At 41.7% G+C, this 21,781-nt stretch overlaps 2 protein-coding genes across 2 annotated transcripts; both read left to right on the plus strand.

Annotated features, from left to right (window-relative positions):
• Positions 1-268: 268 nt before the first annotated feature.
• Positions 269-3,100, plus strand: LOC139453130 (myosin regulatory light chain B, smooth adductor muscle-like). The gene is made up of 6 exons (XM_071234760.1): positions 269-328; positions 1,224-1,299; positions 1,822-1,923; positions 2,151-2,229; positions 2,654-2,702; positions 2,993-3,100. The coding sequence occupies exons 1-6, from the start codon at positions 269-271 to the stop codon at positions 3,098-3,100; spliced, it is 474 nt and encodes a 157-aa protein (XP_071090861.1).
• A 2,823-nt stretch (positions 3,101-5,923) lies between these two features.
• Positions 5,924-21,552, plus strand: LOC139452064 (salivary peroxidase/catechol oxidase-like). Its single transcript, XM_071233368.1, has 12 exons — positions 5,924-5,984; positions 9,877-9,979; positions 10,537-10,661; positions 11,976-12,149; positions 13,361-13,412; positions 14,343-14,452; positions 15,023-15,124; positions 15,687-15,785; positions 17,488-18,148; positions 19,413-19,582; positions 20,028-20,133; positions 21,354-21,552. Exons 1-12 carry the CDS (start codon positions 5,924-5,926, stop codon positions 21,550-21,552), a joined length of 1,962 nt encoding a protein of 653 aa, XP_071089469.1.
• The last annotated feature ends 229 nt before the right edge of the window (positions 21,553-21,781 follow it).

The following is a 21,781-nucleotide window of genomic DNA, read 5'->3' on the forward strand; positions in this document are numbered from 1 at the left end:
AGCACCATAACCGTGCTCGTGGGTTTCACCGAAGTGGTAAACGTCTGAGACTCGCATCACTTCGGGCTTTCCTCCCACATGAAGCTGACACGCCGTGATATAACTGTAATACTGTTAAAAGTGGCGTTAAACCCAACTCACTCACTCTTTCGGGAAAAGTCGACCCGAAAGACACAAAGAGAGCCAATGGCGAAGGAAAATGTTGTTTTAGATTCTAGCATTATTATCATGCAGTAAATATATACTTTTCTTATTGTAGATATCAACAATGGCTCCCACCAACGTTCTCGCTATGTTCCGCCCTGCTCAGGTCCAGGAATTTAAAGAGGTGAGTGCATATACTATTTAATATTACGTAGGAATCACGGATGTATTTGATCAAGATATTTGACAACGTAATCAATATGGAATATATTACCGATTATCTCTTCGAGAAAGTTATATAGAAATGTAACATGGGGTATAATTTGGACTTCTTTCAAAACATTTATTATTTATTATTTATTAAGTTATAACAAATCAAATGCAACCAAGCGAAAGTGATATCCGGCTACAAAAATTAGATTGAGGGGGAAGATTTTTAAATCCTTTAAAATGTCAAAAAAAATAATTAAATGTAAAACATTATATTGTGCCTTTATTTGTGAGGAAATAGAGAATGCCGTTTTTCAATGGTCGAAAAATACCCTAAGGAACCAAAATTGTAGTATTGAGGAAACATACCTCGGGAGGAGATTCTTGATGGGGACAATACATTTCAAGGGGGGGGACTAAGAATTAAGTTTTAATCTTTTGAATATATGCCACAATGTCAACATTACCTACTTATGCGGGCCTAATATAAGACCGATTAACAGCTCTAGTAGATTTTGACAACAATTACCTTTCTTATTTATGATAATCGAGATCACTTAGCAATAACGCGGAAACTTAAAAGACGAGAGGTACAAAGGTTTTTTTGTAATGGAAAGGTTCATCATAAGATGGGGTATATTGATGGTTGAAGGTCTATAATTTTGTCTACTGATACGATATCTTATATTGTGAATAAGAATTTTGCATACATATTACCCACGTAGCGTTACGCTTCCGGCATAATGCACTGGCACGCATGGCATGGCTTGCAAGAGTAGTAGCTTAGTTTGTACAAAGATATGTTATTACTTCATGTATATGTCATGTTTATTTCATGCATATTTCATGCATATTTCATTATATTTTAGGCCTTTGCTCTGATCGACGTCAACAGGGACGGAATCATCCAGGTTGATGACCTGAAGAGCATCTACGCTAACCTGGGTAAGAATGATCTAATATTGAATTGTTTTAAATATCTTCCTATAATAAGGGCGGTGGGGAAGCATGGAGGTTAAATCCTTTGTTCGTCACGCTCAAGGCCCAGGTTCGATTCCCCTAATGGGTACAATGTGGAAACCCCATTTCTGGTGTCCCTCGCCCTGATATTGCTGGAATATTCGCTGTGATATATTCGAAGCACGAATCAAATCAGCGTTAAATAAACTCACTTATTTGGAATCTATAGTTTAAGAATCGTTGTCCAAACATTTTATAATTGTGTGATTAGTGGTCACGACGCCTGTCTAAATTTGGTCGAATTTGAATGGAAGGCCGTTTCAACTGTAAACCTGGACGGTTGTATGTCAGTTATCCTACTGATGCGGGTTGACATTCTTAATACCAGCCACAGTGACTATTCTATCTTTTTATATATTTTTGATAATGTCGAGACAGAACCGAGTTAATGCTGATTTTGACGTTAAATGATATCTCTTCACTCACTCTGAACCTTGATATCACCAGGAAAGGTTCCATCTGACGCAGAACTGCAGGAGATGCTGAAGGAAGCACCTGGTCCCCTCAACTTCACCACCTTCCTCAACATGTTCGGGGAGAAGATGGGAGGTAGGTCGCACAGCAATATTACTGACAAAATCATAACTTCAAAGAAAACATTGTATTCTTAGAGTCTTCAAATAATTAAACCAGTGACGTAAATGTTCTGAAGAAGTGACTGCCAAGAGACGTAATGTTTAACACTGTCAGAACGAACTGGATTTTAAAGATGTTCCAATGGTACACTCTTTAATCTAAAACCGGTTTCAATCATGAACTTGATTTTCTTCTTCAAGGTACTGATTCGGAAGAAACAATCAAGAATGCTTTCGCTATGTTTGACGAAGATGGCAAAGGAACACTGCCCGAGGATTAGTAAGCAATTCAAATACTTTGTTGTTAATTTCCGGTATTGATCAAACAAAGGAGTGGCTCACATTCCCATTAAATCGTATATATTCATAAAATGACCCCGTTTGAAGTTATGAATTTACAAAAGCATTATTTTAAGAATTCGTTTACAGAATTGCAATCTAACTATTTATTGAGTTTTATTGTGCAGAGCAACGTGGCAATTTTTTCCCCTCATCTCAAACCAGACTTTGATCGTGTATGACTCAAGGTCTGTTGTTACTTTTCCTTTGTCTTTGAACTACATTAAGCTGCCACACCCTTATATAACTGAACCATTGCTCAATGGAGGCGTCAAAATCAATTTAATCTGTCCATTATCACTTACATTTGCATCATGGTTTCTTTGAAGCTCCCCATCCTTATAAATCCCTTTACTCAACTTCAGCATCAAAGACCTCCTGCAGAACATGGGAGACAACTTTACCCAAGATGAGGTGAGTTTTACGAAACACAGAACCTTCAGCTACAGTTCATAGTGAGATATGCAGCTGAAGGTCATTACAGGTGAAGGGAGACAACTCCGGGATTCAGAATCATTTTTAGCACCATCAAATAGCATTTGTACTCAGCTTGTCCCGAAAAACCTATGACCAATACTTCTACATTTTCACTGTAGTGTTGTATCAATGAATTGTTGCATTGTCATAGATGCAGAATGTATGGAGTAACATATATGTTTATATACTATTTAGATTAATACTAATCTGTGGCTTTTGTAATCCAGATCAAAATGACATGGAAGGAAGCACCTATCGCTAAGGGCCAGTTCAACTATGTGGCCTTCACCGGCAAACTGAAGGGCAAACAGGACGAGGAGGAGATGAAGGCATAAACCTTGACCTTGAATCTAACCTTGACCTTTATCGAGCTCATACGTAACCCTGACCGACGTCTGGTGTCATGGCCATTGTATTCTAAGTGTACAAACCGTTTACTGTGAAATGATATGGTGACAGTAACTAACTGTAAGATACCGTCAACGTGTACATAAGAGTTAATATTACATTATTAAACATTTGTCTAATCTTTTGAAATTTGTAAAGAGAATGATATCGGACAAATACTGGTATGAGTGTTTGCCACTGAACGAATGTGTACTGTACATGTATATACGTTTTTATTTATACCACCTCAACAATAAACATGAACATAAATGAACCTGCTACCTTTTTTCATTTCTTTATCGCGTGTGCATAAGAAGCTGGCAAAGTCGTCCAAGGCGCCGAAATTCGCCGGTAGAGTAAGGTCCCTTGAGCACCCAGAAACCTATGATCGTGTGTTCGAATCCTGGTTCATCGCGATTATGTTTCCAGGCTTGTCAGCACAGAACCCGTGCTTGTGGTTTTCAAGTAAACGTCTGATACCTGCATGCGTCACTTCGGGCTTTCCTCCCACATTCAGCTAAACGGCCGTGATATAACCAGAATACTGTTCAAAGCGGCTTTAAAAGCAACCCACCCAGTCACCCTATGTAAGAAGCCTACATGTGTAGAACCGATTTATACACGGTTACAATTGTCGGGAGGGATCTTGTACAGAAACCGGTGTCACCGTGTAAATTGTTAGCCACTATTCGATGTTATTAACAAACGATCTTCAATCCTTCGTTTTTGTCATTATTCTGCATCTACATATAAGTATTACCTTATTAACTTGATGACTTTACCTTGGTAGAAAAGACACCGACATATCTAAACTACTCATATCTATACCTGCTCGTCAGGGAAGCAGATTTATTGCCGTTGCTGATGCTGATGAAATTGTTTGTTATTCACAGAAATAACTTCATGGAATATGAAATATTTTGTCCTGAAATATTGGAAACTGTCGAAATATGTTTGAACAAGAGTGGTGAAGCTGATTAAGAGGTTATGATGTTCATCTCGTGTTAAACAGGATTACATCAATCAAGGGGCATAAGTGACACCGTCTCACTCAGGACTCTCTCTCTCTCTCTCTCTCTCTCTCTCTCTCTCTCTCTCTCTCTCTCTCTCTCTCTCTCTCTCTCTCTCTCAGACACTCTGCCACCCCCCGACACTCTCAACCCCAGACCCTCTCTCACCTTGTACACTCAGACATACCCCAGACACACTCTTTCGCATGGCAGCAGATTCCGAGGGAGGGTGACTCCAATGACCCCCTCTCCCTGAACCATAAAAACATATTTTCGTATTATTGAAATGCTCGTCATTGTGTAGAGTATTTTTTTTGGGCATTAGTAGAACTGTGGTGCCCCTTTATTAACATGTTCATGCTATTATGAGACTCGATATGTATCAACCTGGTTATACAAGAGTTAAGTTTGAGGGTTGCTGCGGTAGCCTGGCGGTTAAAGTGTCCATTCGTCACGCCATTGAACCGGTTCGGTTCTCCACATTGGAATATAGTGTGAAGCCAAGTTTTGTTTATCTGTTTTGTGCACGAACACATAATTCTTTTTGTCGGATGGGACTTGAAACTGAAAAAAGGAATACTCCCTATACACAATAGTGGGATAACAATATGTCATGCACTGACCATGTGCGTCATGGAGGGTCCTGTAAATAGTTGTTTCCCTTATTTGCGTACACTGGTACATTGTAGTCATTGGGACCTTGTATATTGTACATTGTACTCATTGGGACCTTGTACATTGGTACATTGTACTCATTGGGACCTTGTACATTGGAACATTATATTCATTTGGATCTGTAAATTGGTACATTGTACTCATTGAGACCATGTACATTGGAACATTGTACTCATTGAGACCTTGTACATTGGAACGTTGTACTCATTGGGACCTTGTACATTGTACTCATTGGGACCTTGTACATTGGAACGTTGTACTCATTGGGACCTTGTACATTGGAACATTATATTCATTTGGATATGTAAATTGGTACATTGTACTCATTTGGACCATGTACATTGGTACATTGTATTCATTGGGACCATGTACATTGGAACATTGTACTCATTGAGACCTTGTACATTGAACATCGTACTCATTGGGACCGTGTACATTGGAACGTTGTACTCATTGGGACCTTGTACATTGTACTCATTGGGACCTTGTACATTGAAACATTATTGGTATATTGTACTCATTGGGACCTTGAACATTGTACTCATTGGGACCTTGAACATTGTACTCATTGGGACCTTGAACATTGTACTCATTGGGACCTTTACATTGGAACATTGTATTAATTGAGTTTCTTGTTTTCGTGTCATCGTATACCGACGACGTGGATGGAAGCTAATAATATCAAACAATGGTCTGTAATATATAGAGTCGATTATATACAGAACGCCCTTACACTAACTGGAACATTACTGTATGGCGTTACATAACGTACAAACAAACTCATTTCGCCACTTATCCCAACGTCCGCCAGCTTTGTTATATACAATATCAACAGCGAACATAATTACTGGGGCTGCTAAACAAGATTGCATTTGAGATAATCCTTATTGGATTTACTTACGAAATAGCACATGAACCAATCGCCTTCACAAATCTTAAATCAACGCGTAATATGTCACGTGACCATGACGGCAACATAAGTTCATTATATTTCGGGTACTGTGATGGCCTGATAAAATAGGGTGTACCCCGGGGGTAGGAAAAGACCATATAAGTACTGTGGAAATAGGATACTGTATCGCAAGCATGACGGCCACCATGACGAGAGGGAGATGGACTCTGTTCGCCATTTTAATTACAGCAGTTGGTAAGACATTATGAATACTTATTTAGCTTGTACAGAACTATTATCATCAATGGTTATTAACACGAACGGATATTTTGTTTTGATGAATCATGAAATTGGTAAAACGTATTACTGTGGAAGGGTTTGAGCATTGTTATTAATCAGATGTATATAACACTCAGGACCCGTAAAATTCCGGGGTAGAATTGGTCTTCAGCAACCCATGCGTCTCGTTAAAGGTGACTTTCGAAGATTAAAGAGTAAATTCAAAAGATTGGGTCGAATACTAGTATTCAAGTTTTCTTTACACTGATAATATTTTCCGTTTGAAAAATTTTGAATTGAGTTAAAGTAAGGATTGTCTAAATTGATCCATTAATACAAGTTTTACATTATTTGTAAGCAAAGTTACATTTTTTTAATAGAAAAGATTTTACCAGATGTAGGAAAAGCCGGTTTCATTTAAACTATATTTCACATTTTCTGAAAGAATCAAAAATCAACATTCGTATCAGACGACAAACTAAACAGTGTGCAGTATATAATATAAGACAATCTATCTACATTGGTAGGTAATATAGCCTTGAAGTTTACAGCTTTAACCTTAACAAAACGTTCAATTGGATAGCTACCACGGTACCCAAAAACATACAAATCAGATGTCGAATGTTTGACGTTAAAGATATATTCACAGAAATTAAATATATCCGTTCTAAATAATATGTTTTCATATCCCCATATTTCTGACCCGTATAGTAATATTGGTTTTATAAGATGATCAAATAAGTTTAATTCGCAATCAACAGGTATATCGAATTGTTTAATATTTGTAAATTCCTAAAGCATTGCTCCAGTAACTTGATCTGCAATTCCATTCCCACTATCAATCGGAACACCCATGCTTATTGAGTAGAGTTTTGTCACTTATGGACCTTCCTTTCACATCTGGGGGCACGGGTGGCCCAGTCGTCTAAGGCGCCGCGATTCGCTGTGCAGAGTTGCGTCCATTGGGAATGCCAGAAACCTATGATTGTGGGTTCGAATCCTGGTTCGCCCCGATTATGTTTCTAGGTTTGTCAGCACCATACCCGTGCTCGTGGGTTTCACCGAAGTGGTAAACGTCTGAGACCTGCATCACTTCGGGCTTTCCTCCCACATTAAGCTGACACGCCGTGATATGACTGGACTACTGTTAAAAGCGGCGTTAAACCCAACTCACTCACTCACTCACTCACTCCTTTCACATCTTTTTCTTTGATGTTTCTTGGAGCTGTGATAACAACAAGCACTTCCAACGGGAGGTAACTCACAAGTGCAAGTGTTACCGATTCCCACTAAATAACACTCCAAGATATTCCTCAACAGTTTCATCTTCTTCCCCAATAGTATATCAAAGAATGAAATGTACTGGCGCTTAGTCAGCATTCACATAATACTTCCACGTAGATTTATTTAAAAAAAAATAAAAATATGATTTAAAACGTTTAAACAATTATTGTTATTTAGCATAAATCACAACAGCTGATTTCAAACATGGCAGGGGCCATGACCATGTGGTTGCTAATTCATTTCTTTACCCCAGTCTTCATTGAACCAATTTATTTTTAGACAAAATTACCCCGACACTGATTACTGAACAAAATGTTGCAGTAATGAGTGATGGTTAAATAGATTAATACTCTTCCTGTGACGTCATTCTGTTGTTTTCCAGCGGGGTTATATCTCATAAACTATCCCGGTTTATATACCATCCCGGGGATTTTATTAATACAAGTTCCGTTCATATTGTAATATATGACTGTTTGACTGCAAGAAATCTATTTTGCATTTGAACACAGTGTAATGAAATGTAATATTAAATGACAAACAACCGTACATTCCTGTGGTTCGAAGATGCAACCTTCGTAGCTGTCGTTCAGAGAGTGTACCACAAAGCTGCAGACGCACTGATGACTTACAATACTTTTAAGAATGTCTTCTTCTACCCCTACGCCAGCAACACATATTTTACGCCCGTTTCCTAGGGATCAAGGAAAGTATGTTTGAAACACTTACCCTCGGGTTTTATGAGAATTAATCCTCGGGATAAAACTCGGTTTTATCCAATGGATTCGGGTTTAAAATCTCATAAAAATCCTCTGACGTGTTTTATCCTACACATAATCAAATTTAACAACTAGGTATAGTATCGTTTGCCCCTCAGTTTATATAGTCCAAACTAATGCATGTTTCATAGAGCTCGCCCACTGAGATACCATGCCGCAGATTAAAATGGCTATCCCTCTCAGACACATTATTCTGACCCCGAGTGGACCAGCACTCGATCGAGCGAGTGCCATATCTTAACGTCCAACCACCGAGCTACCGCTATTTGAACAGACGCTCTCTTTTCACATCTTCCCGAGGCAAGCTTGTTCACTGAGTATGAAAGTCCAGTTTCCACCCTTGCCGAACTAGACTGGAATTTCCAGGTCCGTCGCAGCCCCACCAGTGGCTATTACGACTTACGTCACTTCTATGTCCCGCTAATTGTCCAATCAGATTCCATCTCTCATATCACTTGCATTTGCCTCAAACAAAATGGCGGCGCCCATTCCAGACGATCTGATCGATAATTAAGATCTATATTGTTATGAAACGGGTCTTACCACGCGAAGTGCATCAAATCACGTTAGCACCTTGATTTAAAACATGAAAAGATTTGGATTTTGATTGGAATATGCATAGACCAGCCATACTGTAACTCCGGAATTCAAGCCTCGTTCGGCAAGGATGGAAACTGGACTTGTATAGTCAGTTAACTCCCTTGCATCGGGAAGATGTCTGTTCTTGACACATGGAGCTTGTGTGTACAAGGAGATGACGAGGCTTATTGGCTTACTAGTGACACGTCAGATAGCAATATTTCACCTCATCTTTTATTGTGTAGATATAGATTTTATGACAGAGTGGAAGCCATTATTACATACTGAACTTCCCTTTGTTCTTCAGTAAAAAAATAAACATAACCGTCTCCGTGGTCTAGTGGTAGAGCGTCCACCCGGAGTGCGGAAGGTCCGGGTTTCGATAACGGCGGTGTCATACCAAACGACGTTAAACGATAGAACTTGTTATTTCCCTGCCTGGCTCTCGGCATTAAGGGCCAACAACAACTGTTGGGCTCGAAGTCAGTACACTGTGTCTGAGTGGGGTAATTGTAAGCAGACACACACACACACACACACGTGGATGCACGTCGCTACATAAGATAACCCCCATTTCACCCCATCTCACCTCTTCAGTCAATACGACGCGTTAAAGACCTTTGTAATAAGTGCAATAAAGAGCGACATGCTTTCTTTAGTGGTTAAAGCGTTCGCTCGTCACGCCGAAGACCCGGGTTCGATTCCCGACATGGGTACAATGTGTGAAGCCCATTTGTGGTGTCTCCCGACGTGATATTGCTGGAATATTGATAAAAGCTGCGTAAAACCCCACTCACTCACTGACTGAGTGGTGTCCGCGTGTGTTTATGTAGACAACCCCGTGAAGCTCCGGTGAGAGTTGACGGGATCAGTAGCATGGCTCGCTGACATGGTTGATACAGGTCATCGTACCGGAGTTACGTGGATCAATACCCATAATGTCAACAAGGTGATCTAGATTCGATTGCCGACTGCTTCGTTAAAAAAACCAACCAAACAAACATTTATGTAGACGTGCGCAGCACTATTGTCCGGAAAGTGGGTTTCCGGACTGCCAGGGTTCGGTTTAACGGGGTTTCGCTGTTATCAAGTTCAACGTTGAATGGTTTGAATAGGTGACAGGTTTGCATGACTATTTTGTACTAACACGGCCGGTGTCGAGCCTTCTTTGAAACATCCCCACTGAGGTAGTCCAAACGTACCGCTGAACATGCTTCCTTTTTTTCCAGCGAGCAAGAAGTCGATCCTACCAACAGTATACGACGCTGAGTCGGCGGGTCAGATCGCCAGCAGTCCACGTACAGACTCGGGCCACACGTCCGGATTGGTCAAGTGAGTGGAATCATCCGCGAAAACATACTAAATAAGTTTGTTTTCCCATCTCGAGCTCCAGAGCGAGGCTAAGACAGATCACGTGATGCATAATTTTTTTAATTTTTGACACATTAGTAGCCTAAATAAGAAATAAAATAATAACAAACAAAATCATCAACCGTGCCCAGTCAGTTTTGAAAAACGTGAAGAATATATTTCAGAACTAGCCTGCAGTTTTAAGGCCATTGATGTCTTAGCGCAAACGGGCATAACAAAAACAATTGTCAACTCGTTGCGTGATGGTTAATTCAGATGCAATTCAAAGCACATCGGGGCATACGGAATTATACAGTATGAACACATTTAACTGTGTCTTGGGTATATTTTTAGATGCAAGACATATGTAAAATCAAAAGTTATTCCTGAGGGATTCTTTGACGAAGAACTTGAAGCCATACGCGCATTCTGATTGGTTTGTCGTATTTTCGAACATAACATTCATCGATAGGGGCACGAGTCCTTCTTGCAGGTTACGGAAAGGGGCGAGTGGTGACGAATGTATTGATGTGTTACAGGCGGCAGACTTGCGAGGCCAGTCGCTTCAGGACAATAGACGGCGTGTGCAACAACATGAACAACCCCTTGTGGGGCTCCGTCAACCGGAACTTCAGGCGAGTCTTACCGGCGGTGTACAATGATGGTATGTGAAAAGGTTGAATGTAAATAGTATTTAGGAGATTTAAGAAGTAACGCGGGGCGGAGCCCTTTTTTACCCGGAGATGTGTTTTCTTACATCTCTCAAAATGTTGTGTTTTTATCCTATGTATAAACCGACATTAATCGTTCTTTTAAATTATGAATACCCCATTTTGTAAACAACAAACACCCGAACAATGTCGGGTGCACGACCTGCTTGCATTGGAGGAGAGTTGATAAAATTTTAAAAATATAAAACCATCCTTCCTACACGATTAGTATGAAAAAAGTCACGAGAATAGAGACTGTATTAAATGTCCTTAATGCAATAAAAGTTGAATAACATTCAGTAACTTAAAAATCGGAGTTACATACAGTGTATGTGCCGATGAGTCAATGCTTGCATGGAGGTTGTTATCCATGAATTGGTTCATAGCGATAGTTAATTATATGGACAAGAAAGAGTAGGACTTTTAAAAAAGAGCGAAACCCTGTTAGACCAGATACTGTTTTTGGAAGGCCTGCATTCCGGCCGATTAATGTTTGGTACGTGCAGAATAGTGAGTGAGTGAGTTGGGTTTTACGCCGCTTTTTACAGTATTCCTGTTATATCACGGCGTGTCAGCTTGATGTGGGAGGAAAGCCCGAAGTGATGCAGGTCTCAGACGTTTACCACTTCAGTGAAACTCACGAGCATGGGTATGGTGCTGACAAACCTAGAAACATAATCGGGGCGAACCTGGATTCGAACCCACAATCATAGGTTTCTGGCGTGCCAAAGGGACGCAACTCTGCACAGCGAATCACGGCGCCTTAGACGATTTGGCCACCCGTGACCCCACGTGCAGAATAGTTAAAGGACCATTACACTGTACCCATGTTTCGTGCCAGGACCCATTGATCGTGGGTTCCAATCTCACATTAGCCCTGACTTCGTTATAGGTTTGTCAGCACCATACCCGTGCTCGTGGGTTTCACCAAAGTGGTAAATGTCTGCATCGTTTTGGGCTTTCCTCGCAGTAAATTGACACGCCATGATATGATTGGGGGGCGGTCGGGTAGCCTAGTGGTTAAAGCGTTCGCTCGTCACGCCGAAGACCCGGGTTCGATTCCCGACATGGGTACAATGTGTGAAGCCCATTTCTGGTGTCCCCCGCCGTGATATTGCTGGAATATTGCTAAAAGCGGCGTAAAACCACACTCACTCACTGATATGATTGGAATACTGTCAAAGCGGCGTCAAACGAAACCCACTGACTTACTTATATTGTGCGTAAACATTTGTAGTTATGCTATATCACTGTAATGTCTTTTCCAGCGAATGGCACTCCACGCCTCAACACAGCATCCGGGGTACCTTTGCCGACTGCACGAACGGTCAGCAATAATGTCCACTTCGAGCTGAACCGGACGTCAAACCGCCTCAGTGTGATGGCTATGCAATGGGGACAGTTCCTTGACCACGACTTGACCGGTACTCCCGTCACTACCAGTAAGTGCCGCACGTCCGATTAGAACGTCTGTCTGAGACCTGCCTCACTTGGGGATGGCTGCCCATATCAGGCGATCACACCGTGATATAACGTTGTTTGTTTGTTTGATGGTTGTTTAGCGCCGCACACAGCAATATTCCAGCTATATGACGGCGGTCTGTAAATACTCGACCAGACAATCCAGTGATTGACATCATGAGCATCGATCTTCGCAACTGGGATACAATGACATGCATCAACCAAGTCAGCGAGCCTGACCACCCTTACGACAAGCATAGTGAAATGAAATGAGTGAGTATAGTTCAACGTGCCCTTGAAGAGAAGGTCAGTTATATCACGGACCCGTGAAGATCCGGGGTAGAATGGGTCCTCAGCAACCCATGCTTGTCGTAAGATGCGAATTACGGGATCGGGTGGTCAGGATCGCTGAATTGGTTGATGCATGTCATCGTACCCCAGTGCGTGGATCGATGCTCATGATGTCATTCACTAGAGTTCCTGGTTCAGACTCAATTATTTACAGACTGACGTCATATAGCTGGAATATTGCTGAGTGCGGCGTTAAACAACAAACAAACAAACAAGCTGTGGGGCCTTCATCACACAATGAAATTTCTTGAACGTTGTTGTTGAAATACTATTCGAATCATTGTTCACAAAAGACAAGTCATTTGGTGGTTCTATCAAAATGCAGTTAGGTCTAAACATATGAAATGGACGATCGTCTCACAGCCCAAAAAAAACCAAAACACAACCTCACCTTAAACACGTTAAAACAAATTTAGATTTTAAACATTGATTATTGTTGTTATTGTTCTTGGTAGTAGTAGTAGTAGTAGTAGTAGTAGTAGTAGTAGTAGTAGTAGTAGTAGTAGTATGGAAAAGCAAAAGACGCCCGTCATGACCGAGGTTAACTTGTTTAGGAATGAAGGGAGGTAACTCTGATTAGTGTCTGATATGATTTCTTTTATGAATTGATACTCACATTTCTGCTTGAACAAGGTGTTTTGGATAAAACGAATCCGAATTAATTAAAAACGAATAATTAATTATCAATAGCAGTTTGTTGTACATGTCGACACTATTGACATTACTATTGACATCGATGTTAGCCTACTGATATCGGGAAATAAGCTATTACGCTGCATCCACACCCCCATCAGTCGTTACTATGACACATGACGTTTATATTTGTCTTACTCTTCATTAGACAATGGTGACAAGATCGAGTGCTGCAATGTCCTTGAAGACGCGACAACAGAGTGAGTTGGACCCTCGTTATAACCATCTTCCTTTTATAGTTCTTTACATTTTCTTTGTGAAAGTAGTATACTTAGCGTCCTTATTGAGGGGTCACGCATATAATAAGATGACAGAGAGTTATCTGCTGCCACGCGAGAGAGCGTGTCTGGGGTTTGAGAGGGTTCAGGGTAAGGGAGTATCCAAGGAGGGAGAGGGTCTTGGTCAGAGAGAGAGAGAGAGAGAGAGAGAGAGAGAGAGAGAGAGAGAGAGAGAGAGAGAGAGAGAGAGAGAGAGAGAGAGAGAGAGAGATGTTGTTCAAACATATATCGACAGTTTCCAATAAGTTTCAGGACAAAATATTTCTACCAAGGTAAAGTAATCATGTTAATAAGGTAATACTTACATGTAGATGCAGAATAATGACGGATAATTCGTTCTTGAAGATCATTTGTTAATAACATCGAGTAGTGGGTAACAATTTGCACCGTCCTGACAAAACGTCGCATTTTCAACTTTCAAGAGTGCAGTTCCATTACAATTACAGCATCCAGTCATACTGATATAGGCAGAACCAACATGTTCTTAAACTGTCACATAGTCAACATACTCAGACCTATTGTCACTGGGGCGGTCAGGGTAGCCTAGTGGTTAAAGCGTTCGCTCGTCACGCCGAAGACCCAGGTTCGATTCCCGACATGGGTACAATGTGTGAAGCCCATTTGTGGTGTCCCTCGCCGTGATATTGCTCGAATATTGCTAAAAGCGGCGTAAAACCACACTCACTCACTCACTCACCTATTGTCACTTATTTGTATAGATTCAATAATGACGCTGAGTGTAATTTGTGATCAAATAGAGTTCCTTGTATCAAACGTAAAAACATAAACATATCTATCACATAACCATAGTAAATTATTTATTTCCAATGATGTCCTGCTTGACGTTTCCAGTCCAAGTAACCCTTGTTTCCCGATCTCCCTGCCATTCCGAGATGCCAATTTCCCCACCAAGGACTGCATGAACTTTGTCCGCTCCGAGCCAGCTGAAGTAGCCCCCGGAGGTAAGGCACCGCCGCGACTGGTATTTGTTTGTTGGTATTACGGCCAGCAATATACAGTAAACTACGGTTATAACGAACACGCTTATAACGAACTGAGGGATAAAAAGAACCTACTTTTTTGTCCGGACTTTTTGCTGTAGTTATGCTGTATATATGCATATAACGAACCACGGCTACAACGAACTAAAATTAGTGGTCCCTTTGAGTTCGTTATAACCGTAGTTTACTGTACCAAGTTTATCATTGCGTCTTGTAAGAAATCGGGATTGCACCAGGCAAAACTGGTGATTGATATTATGAACAACGTCCGACGTTATCGGATACGATGACACACAATCAACGATCACCCGATCCAATACAGTCGCCTCTCACGACAAGCAGGGATATATTCTAACACGGAATCGGTCGCTTTCGTGGTCTATCTATCTATCTATCTATCTACATATATATATATATATATATATATATATATATTATATTATATTATATTCCTGTACGACACCTCTCTTTACCTCTAACAGGACGTATACTTAATGACAGTTACATTTGTGTATGCATGATTTATTCCAGCTCCCCGGGAACAGAAGAACTCTTTGACTTCATTCATCGATGGTTCCCAGATCTATGGTGCCAGTACTGTTGAGACGGCCAAACTCATTGACCTCACAGGCGGTTAGTATCCTGCTGTCCACCATCTTTAATGCCCTCTTTACAAGGCAGACTGCTAGTGAGTGAGTGAGTGTTGTTGTTGTTTGTTGTTTAACACCGCACTCAGCAAGACTCCAGTTATATGACGGCGGTCTGTAAATAATCGAGTCTGGACCCGACAATCCAGTTATTAACATCATGAATATCGACCCACGCAATTGGGATCGATGGCATGCATCAACGAAGTCAGCGAGCCTGACCACCCGTTCCAGCATAGTCGCCTTTTACGGCAAGCATAGGTTGCTGAAGACCTATTCTACCCCGGATCTTCACCAGTCGAGTGAATGAATGAATGAGTCGGAAGGTGGTTTTGTGTGGGTCCGTGAGTGCGTGAGTGAATGAGTGAGTGAAGGAGTGAATGAGTGAAGGAGTGAGTGAGTGAAGGAGGGAGCGTGTGAGCCTTCTGTGATGGAGAGAGGGGAGAGAGCGAGAACCCCAACAAGCCAAAGGACGTAACTCTGCCTAGCGCCTTAGATGACTGGGTTGCATTGAACCCAACTCACTGACTCCTATAACCTTGCTACAGGTCTTCTGAAGGTGACGTCAGACAACCTGCTGCCTGCTGGAGAGGGGACAGCGTGCGCCCTTGACCCCAACGACACAGCTGATTACTGTTTCCTTGCAGGTTAGTGGGGGTTTCAAATGACACAATCTAAGCAGCATGATGAGAACCAAAGGTTATTCACCGTATCGCTGTCACATAAATTATTTTATTATAGAAACAAATTAGAAGAGAATTCATGCAACAAACAAACATTTTCAGAGCATAATATTTCTGATTGCAGCGTTTATGAACATTCATTCACTGATCGATTTGGTAAGGCGATCACACTTCTCTAAATCATCAAAATTATTATTACTATTAATATATAAATATATAAATATTAGAAAAAATTAGAGGACTAAGATGTGCAACATGAAGATGTTTAATGTGTTATAGTGTCAGTGACAAATTTCCCGGATCAAAATGATCACAACACCATGCAAACCATGAGTCGGGAAACACGTACGATTCGGAAAAACGCACCCAGTGCATTAACAAAGGGGACACTTTGAACGGTACAGGGTGCAGGGTTTTTGATTGCCTGCCATCTGCGTCAATCGAACAGTGACAGTTCAACAACATGCCAAGATTAACAGAAGTGCAAAGAAACAACGTCATAGGCCGCTTGCAGGCAGGGGAATCCCGATCAGCTGTAGCCAGGGTCGTCAATGTAGCGCCCAGCACCATCACAAGGCTATGGGATCGGTTTCAACAGTATGGGTCAACACGTGATCGGCCAAGGTTGGGACGACCAAGAGTAACCACCCCAGCCCAAGATCGCTACATCCGACCGCAACCTATGTGAAAGGACGACCACAGCCACCTCAACCGCATCCCAAATACCCGGAGTGTGCAGAATCTCCGACCAGACCGTACGAAACCGTACGAAAAGCTGCAGGTCTACGAGCAAGACGTCCTGTTCGACTGTCTGGTTCAACGACGAATCAAGATTTCTCCCCCGTCGAGGGGATGGAAGAGCACGGGTTACAGACGTCGAGGAGAACGTTACGCCGATCTGAGTACAGGAAGTTGACAGGTTTTGTGGAGGTAGCGTTATGATGTGGACGACTATCTCTCATCATGGCAGGACAGGTTTCGTCCATATTCAGGGCAATCTTGTATCAACGATACATTATCGAAATTCTCCTACCAAACGTCCTCACAATTGCTGCCAACGGCAAAGGTGTATTCCAGCAGGACAACGCTCGAGCGAATGCAGCACGGATCACAAGAGCCTGTCTACACAACAACATTCATGTTCTCCCCTGGCCCTCCAGATCCCCGGATATGAACCCAATAGCGCACCCGTGGGATGAATTGGATAGACGGCTACGCCCACGTCAAGCACAACCCCAGACGTTGCAGCAGTTGGATTTTGCGTTGCAGGCTAATCGGGCTATCATTCCCGAGGATGTGATTCTGATACTCGTCTCTTCCATGGGCAGGAGATGTCAGGCCGCTATCGATTCCAACGGTGGACATACGCGTTATTGATGGTAGATGACCTTCACCTTGGACTTTTCCTATGTACCGATAACTGCCATGGCTACAATCACCAGGTGTTCTCTCCACAACATTTTGGCTCAATACTTTGTACGGTGCCTCGTATAAATGTATTTTCCTAATTCACACAAATCTGGCTTCGCGTTTCATTTTTTTAAGAGTATATGATTATGATTATGTCTATGATTATGATGATGGTAATTATTATTATCATCATCATTATTATTATTATTATTATTATTATTATTATTATTATTATTATTATTGGGCTTCTTTACAGGTGATAGTCGTGTGAACGTCTTCCCTGGTCTCTCTGCACTCCACACCCTCTTCGTCCGCGAACACAATCGCATTGCCACAACCTTGGCTTCCCTTCAGCCCTCCTGGTCTCACGAAACTCTCTTCAACGAAGCCAGGAAGATTGTAGGGGCACAGCTGCAGGTCATCACGTACAACCAGTGGCTACCGGAAATCATCGGAAGGGACGCCATGACCTCACACGGTCTTACTTCCGGTGACTACTCGTATGACCAGACCGTCGACCCAAGTCTTGCAAACGTCTTCTCGACGGCGTCGTTCAGATTTGGACATACAATGATCCCAAAGACTATGCGTTTCGAAAATGATGACGTTTCTTTGACAAAAATGTACAACCGGCCTTCCTACGTCCGGAAAAATATTAATTCCATCTTTGAAGGCCTTCTTGGTGGAGCGAATGAGAGAGTTGATGCATGGTACGCGGACGAGATGAGGAACCATTTGTTTGAAACCACGGCCGAGTCTGGGTTGGACATCGTGTCTCTCAACATCCAGAGAGGCCGAGACCATGGGCTCCCTGCCTATAACGCCTGGAGACATTACTGCCAGCTGCCAAATGTTACTTATCCCACCAATAACGTATTTTCTGGTCGAGCGGGAAGAGACATAGAAAGGACATACACGTAAGTTGAACCTTTCCAATACGTAACGCAAAAAGGCAAAAGATTAGACTCTTCAAATAAATATTTTATGTATTTTAAAGTTTCGTTAGGATGAGAGAAAAATATGATTTTCACTTTTAATCTTAAGTTCTTTAATTTTATTCTGTGCATTTTATTCAATTGTATCAGAATGATAATTTTATAGACATGAATGGGAACAACACCACACACTGAGTACTGGTGAAGTAGAGCTATGAGTATGTGAATAAACCGGTTATTAACCTTGTACCAGTTTACTGGCTGCATGTGGAAGCAGTTTGTACATTTATCATTTTGATGAGTGATTATCCGACTTGATAAGCGTTGATGCAACATCACTTAACTAGCCTGGTTCTGTAAACCAAGTAATAGAAACAAAACGCCTTGGGGATGGAGCGGTCTGGGGGTGGGTCGGTATGTGGGATCCCCCAACTTTGCCACATAATGCCATCTTCCCGAGGCAAGCGAGTTAACTGACTTTTTACAGTGAGTTAACTTCTTTGCCTCGGGAAGACGCATCATGCCGACAACTCGTCATCTTCCCAAGGCAAGGGAGTTAACTGACTATGAAAGTCTACTTTCCACCCTTGCCGAACTATCCTTGTATTAAGGAGTTACATTTTAGCTTGACTAACGAGTCTATGCATAGTCCAATCAAAATTGCGCAACGAAATCGAAATCCAGTTCGTAAACTGTCATTCAGATTTCGGTCGATTGCAGGATTTGCGAAGCATGTGCACTGCCAACTCGTTGTCGACAGGTATTTTCTAAATCTTTTCATGTTTTAATGAAGGTGCTCACGTGATCTGGTGCACTTCGCGATGAAAGACCCGTTTGATCACAATCCAGATCTTGATAATCGATCAGATCGTATTGACTGGGCGCCGCTATTTTGCTTGAAGCAAATGCAAGTGATGCGAGAGGTTAAATCTGGTTGGTCCATAGGAGATGCATGGAAGGGACATAGCTCGTAATAGCCACAGGTGGCGCTACGATCGAGCCCAGGAATTCCAGCCTAGTTCGGCAAGGATGGAAACTGTACTTTTAAAGTCAGTTAACTCTCTTTCCTCGGGAAGATGACAACCCGTCAAATAACCGATCACATATTGATCGAAGCGGAGTTAAAATCTCACATCACCAAATATACAACCTTTTCATTGAACTAAAACAAAACATTGCCAAAGTACAAAAACAGTTAGGTATATAGTTTCTTAATGTTAGATTCACCTGATAAAACGGATTTCAGTTCCCCTGATGACATCGATCTGTACACCGGGGGCGTCTCCGAAGCTCCAGTTGGAGGTGCCGCTGTTGGGAGCTTGTACATCTGCTTGCTGGGAGAACAGTTTGCCGATTTGAAATATGGCGACAGTTACTGGTATGAAACCACAGATCCAGTTAAGGGATTCACTACAGGTATGTAATAATGATAATCTTGTTTTGTCGATCAGTAGGTTATGTTTATTTTGTTTAATGTATTTATTCTGTATTAATGTCAAGGAGACAAGGGGTAGCCTTTTAGATAAAGTGGTGGCTCGTCACGCCAAATGCCCTGATTCGAACCCGAACAAAGGTACAATACAGTAAAGTACGGTTATAACGAACTCAAAGGGACTAGTAATTTAAGTTCGTTATAACCGTAGTTCGTTATAATCATATATACAGTATAACAACAGCAAATAGTCGGGACCAAAAAAGTAACTTCGTTATATCCGTCAGTTCGTTATAAGCGTGTTCGTTATAATCGTAGTTTACTGTATTTGTCTACTTCTGATGCCTTCCCCCATAATAATGCTGGAATATTGCTTCAAGAGTCGTAAAACTCTCTCACTCAGAGCACCGATGTTTTCATTTGTTCCAGAACAAATTGCCTCCCTTGAGCAAGTATCTCTATCCCGTATCATCTGTGACAACACCGACATCAACAGCATCCAGACACGCCCGTTCCGCTTGCCTGAAGACAATAAGTAAGTCGGATATGATTTCATTATCAATAAATGCTTGTGGATAAATTGATTTTTCGCAAATAAAAAATATATCAGATTACTCACTAAAATAACTAACTCTGAAGCCCATATGTTACTTATTCGTTTACTTATATAATAATCCGGGTGCACGGGTCGACTAAGATACCGCGAGTAGCTGTACAGAGTTGTGTCCCTTGAGCACGCCAGAAATCTATGATCGTGGTTCGAGTCTCAGATAATGTTTCTAGGTTCTTCAGCACGAAATCCGTGCACGTAGGTTTCACCTAAGAGGTAAACGTCTGAGACTTGCATCGTTTTCTCCCACAATGAGCTGACGGCGTGGTATAACTGAAATCCTATTCATAGCACCCCACTCACTCACTATACAATAATATAATACGTTGAGAAGATTACGTCTGGATTCACAAGAGTGCCAGATTCTTGTCGATTATAACATGTGTCCTGTTAACACTGTGTTGTTGAGATTCACGTACGTCTTAACGCTAACGTTCCATATCAAGTTGCCACGTCAGGATATTACTTGAAATTTGTTCAAATCAGTTGTGAACCTAGATAGTAAATGCAGCCAAAAACGTCACCAACTATGTATCAAGAACCATTTGAACAATATCTCCCGCGCTGCTATTGATGCAAACCGACGAAGAGTTTTTAATATCTACGCAATCTCATTAAAATCAGACCTTAGTTCTCGCTACAGCTAATCAAAGATCTGAAGACACCCCATTAGGGGTCACGTCAGAACGACCTTTCATCCGACCAATCAGAGCGTTGCTTACCAGATTATGAAAGTGACAGTCGGAATGTGATTTTCGAATCATGCAACCTCGAAAACACGGGGTATTCCGAACGATAGATAGGGTTTAACGACTGAATCCATACAATCTAGACCATCTATTAGCCATTCCAGAATGTTCTTTTGTTCAGGTTTCAAATTTGTAATCGAGAATTTGTCAAAATATGTTTCGAAGCGTAGTCGCCAATTTGAAATTAGTGCCGTAAAGCACGAGAAAGCTGCCTTCTGATTGGTCATTCCATTGGTCGGTCAAAGTTCGCGCAAGGTCGGTCTGACGTGACCCCTGGGATGTCCTCACATCTTTGTTTAGTGGTAGCGAGGACTAAGATCTGATTTTAATGAGATTGATATCTACCATTCATACAATAAGTTCAACCATTCATATATTTCATGTTTTCGCCTCCAGCAACCAGGTTGTTGACTGCAGTTCAACGGCTATCGCATCCTTAGATCTGTCCCTGTGGGGACCCACGGGACAGACTGGGGAAAATACACCAGACCCACAAGCTTCACAGCCTACACAACCTCCACGCCGACGACCGGATGGACGACGACCACGACCCCCAAAGATGACAGGAGGAAAACGACCTGGGCGACGCGGCTAGTGGAAACTTACGCTCTGGCAATTGGCAATCCCAACAAAATTTATTCAAGTCATTCCTTAATTCTATTTCAAGTGTCGAGAATTATAATCACAAATACAATTTCTTGACAGACCGAAAATATTGACACCTAATCATGGAGCCTCAACACAGAAAAACAATAACCTCGTTATGTTCGTGAATCTTCGAAAATAAACGTTTTACAAATGTTGATGTCTTTTATATTCTGGGT

This window comes from Haliotis cracherodii, unplaced genomic scaffold (assembly GCF_022045235.1).
Source record: "Haliotis cracherodii isolate W230 unplaced genomic scaffold, xgHalCrac1.p SCAF_9, whole genome shotgun sequence".
NCBI lineage: Eukaryota > Metazoa > Mollusca > Gastropoda > Lepetellida > Haliotidae > Haliotis > Haliotis cracherodii.

What these genes read in the sequence shown, in the direction of transcription:
- LOC139453130 (XM_071234760.1), top strand. Translation starts at nt 269, where the DNA reads ATGGCTCCCACCAACGTTCTCGCTATGTTCCGCCCTGCTCAGGTCCAG. An exon ending in AGGTCCAGGAATTTAAAGAG is followed by an intron (nt 329 to 1,223) that starts GTGAGTGCATAT and finishes ATTATATTTTAG; the next exon opens with GCCTTTGCTCTGATCGACGT. An exon ending in ACAACTTTACCCAAGATGAG is followed by an intron (nt 2,703 to 2,992) that starts GTGAGTTTTACG and finishes TTTGTAATCCAG; the next exon opens with ATCAAAATGACATGGAAGGA.
- LOC139452064 (XM_071233368.1), top strand. Translation starts at nt 5,924, where the DNA reads ATGACGGCCACCATGACGAGAGGGAGATGGACTCTGTTCGCCATTTTA. An exon ending in TGATTACTGTTTCCTTGCAG is followed by an intron (nt 15,786 to 17,487) that starts GTTAGTGGGGGT and finishes GCTTCTTTACAG; the next exon opens with GTGATAGTCGTGTGAACGTC. An exon ending in AGTTAAGGGATTCACTACAG is followed by an intron (nt 19,583 to 20,027) that starts GTATGTAATAAT and finishes CATTTGTTCCAG; the next exon opens with AACAAATTGCCTCCCTTGAG.